Source organism: Octodon degus, unplaced genomic scaffold (genome assembly GCF_000260255.1).
Source record: "Octodon degus isolate 3935 unplaced genomic scaffold, OctDeg1.0 scaffold00011, whole genome shotgun sequence".
Lineage (NCBI taxonomy): Eukaryota > Metazoa > Chordata > Mammalia > Rodentia > Octodontidae > Octodon > Octodon degus.
This window is the reverse complement of record NW_004524587.1, coordinates 25,880,109-25,881,777: the sequence shown is the minus strand read 5'-3', so window position 1 is coordinate 25,881,777 and position 1,669 is coordinate 25,880,109. Positions and strand designations below refer to the sequence as shown.

Genomic DNA, 1,669 nt, shown 5'->3' with positions numbered 1-1,669 from the left:
AGACAGACAGACAGACAGACAGAGAGACTAGGGAGGGAGACACAAATAGAGAAAAGAATCTCCCTCCTGGGATGTGGAAATATCCTAAGAGAGGGGTCAGGTGCTCCTGGATAGTAGACAAGGCTTGGAAGTAGAAAAGAGAATAGCTCAGTGGCATAAGCTCCTGCAAGGTTCTGAGTTCGATCCCTGGTATTAAAAAAAAAAAAAAAAAAGTGGGAATGAAAAGGGAGGCATGGCAAGATTTCAAGTATCTTCATCATTTGGCAGTCTCCCACCTCTGCAGCCTGCTCCGCACACTTTCTCAATACCAGGCTCATTGGTGCCACCCAAACCCACCAGCACAACCAAGCACTCTTCAGACTGTGCTTGTCCTGCTTCTGCTCCTATGTGGTTCTTTCTCCTCTGCTTCATGCTTTGGAGCCCATCCTCCTTGAAGTCCCTTGGCCCTGTGCCACCCCCCAGCTCACACTCCCTCCTTTGGCTACCACCTGGAGATCACAGCATCTAGAGTATTACACCCCCTCTGTTGACAGAAGGGTGCCTTGCCTCTCCCTTGTATGCACGTGGGGATGCATCCTGCCTTTGATTACCACAGCTGTCTAACAGAGTATGTTCACTAGTGACTGAAAAGTGGGTGAAGCAGTTCAAAGTAGGGGGTCAGTGGGAGATAAGGATGAGGCAAACTGGAGCTGTGCGGAGAACTTGAAAGCCAAGGACAACAGTGGAAAATATATAAGGAAATCTGGAGCCATAGAAGGCTCTGGAGCCACACAGAGGCTGGATTGAAACTGTCTTCAGAGCCAGCAGGTAGAAGGTGGGCTTGAGGCGAAGGCCCAGAGTAGTGATGGTAAACCTTTGAGCATTCAATAAAAACAAATAGCCTGTTGTGCCATGTGTGCCGTAGGTTCACCACTGGCCTAGAAGAAGCCTAATTTTTCTACAGGGCATTCCAGGGGGCCTTTACCTAACCCCCGTTTCTTTCCACAGCCGAAACAATTACCTGACCCCTTGGCATTAATCGGTGAAAAGGATGCCAATCAACACCCAAACTCCAGGGCTGTGCCCCTCAGATCCCCCAGTGGGACAGAGTGCATGTATTGGAGCTACCCACTTCCTGACTAGAAATAAACTTAATACTCCTTTAGGGAAGCTGTGTGTGTGTGTGTGTGTGTGTGTGTGTGTGTGTGTGTGTGTGTGTGAAAGAGAGGGGGAGGAAGGGAGGGAAAGACAGACAGGATGGGAGGTCAGGGCTACAGAATGATGTTGTTTTACCTTGCCTGTCCTCTGACAACTCTGGGAGGATCATGGGGATGGGAAAGGGTGTGTAGTGGCCTCAGCAGAGGGTCAGAGTCAAAGCCTCAAGCCCAGCCAGCTCTGAGGTCAAGGACACATCTGGGAGTGGGATGTCCTGTGCCTGCAGCCCCGCCCAAACCCCTCCCCCACCTCAGATGCTCAAGGAAGGGTTAGAAGAGATTGTTGGGGCCTCTTTCTGAAGTCGGGATTGAACTCAGGCCCTTGTGCTTGCCAGGCAAGCACTTACTCTACTGAGCTATATTCGTGGCCCCTGGGCCATACTAGAGTGCTCTGGGGCATTTCCTGGAGGCAGGCTCTGTGGTGGCTCAGCCTATGGCAGCATCGTGTGCATTTATAGCTGACTGAGGAAGTCTGT

General features: G+C 51.0%; 1 protein-coding gene across 2 annotated transcripts in view; it reads left to right on the top strand.

The window, feature by feature from the left end:
- Tepp (testis, prostate and placenta expressed) overlaps positions 1-1,134 on the top strand; it is an 8,832-nt gene extending 7,698 nt beyond the window's left edge. The window contains exon 7 of one of the 2 annotated variants that reach the window (XM_023709390.1): positions 988-1,134. In XM_023709390.1, the coding sequence (XP_023565158.1) occupies positions 988-1,122 (135 nt within the window). In that variant the 3' untranslated portion in view covers positions 1,123-1,134. The remainder of the gene's footprint in view (positions 1-987) is intronic. The other variant, XM_004625940.2, reaches the window with a different exon arrangement.
- The last annotated feature ends 535 nt before the right edge of the window (positions 1,135-1,669 follow it).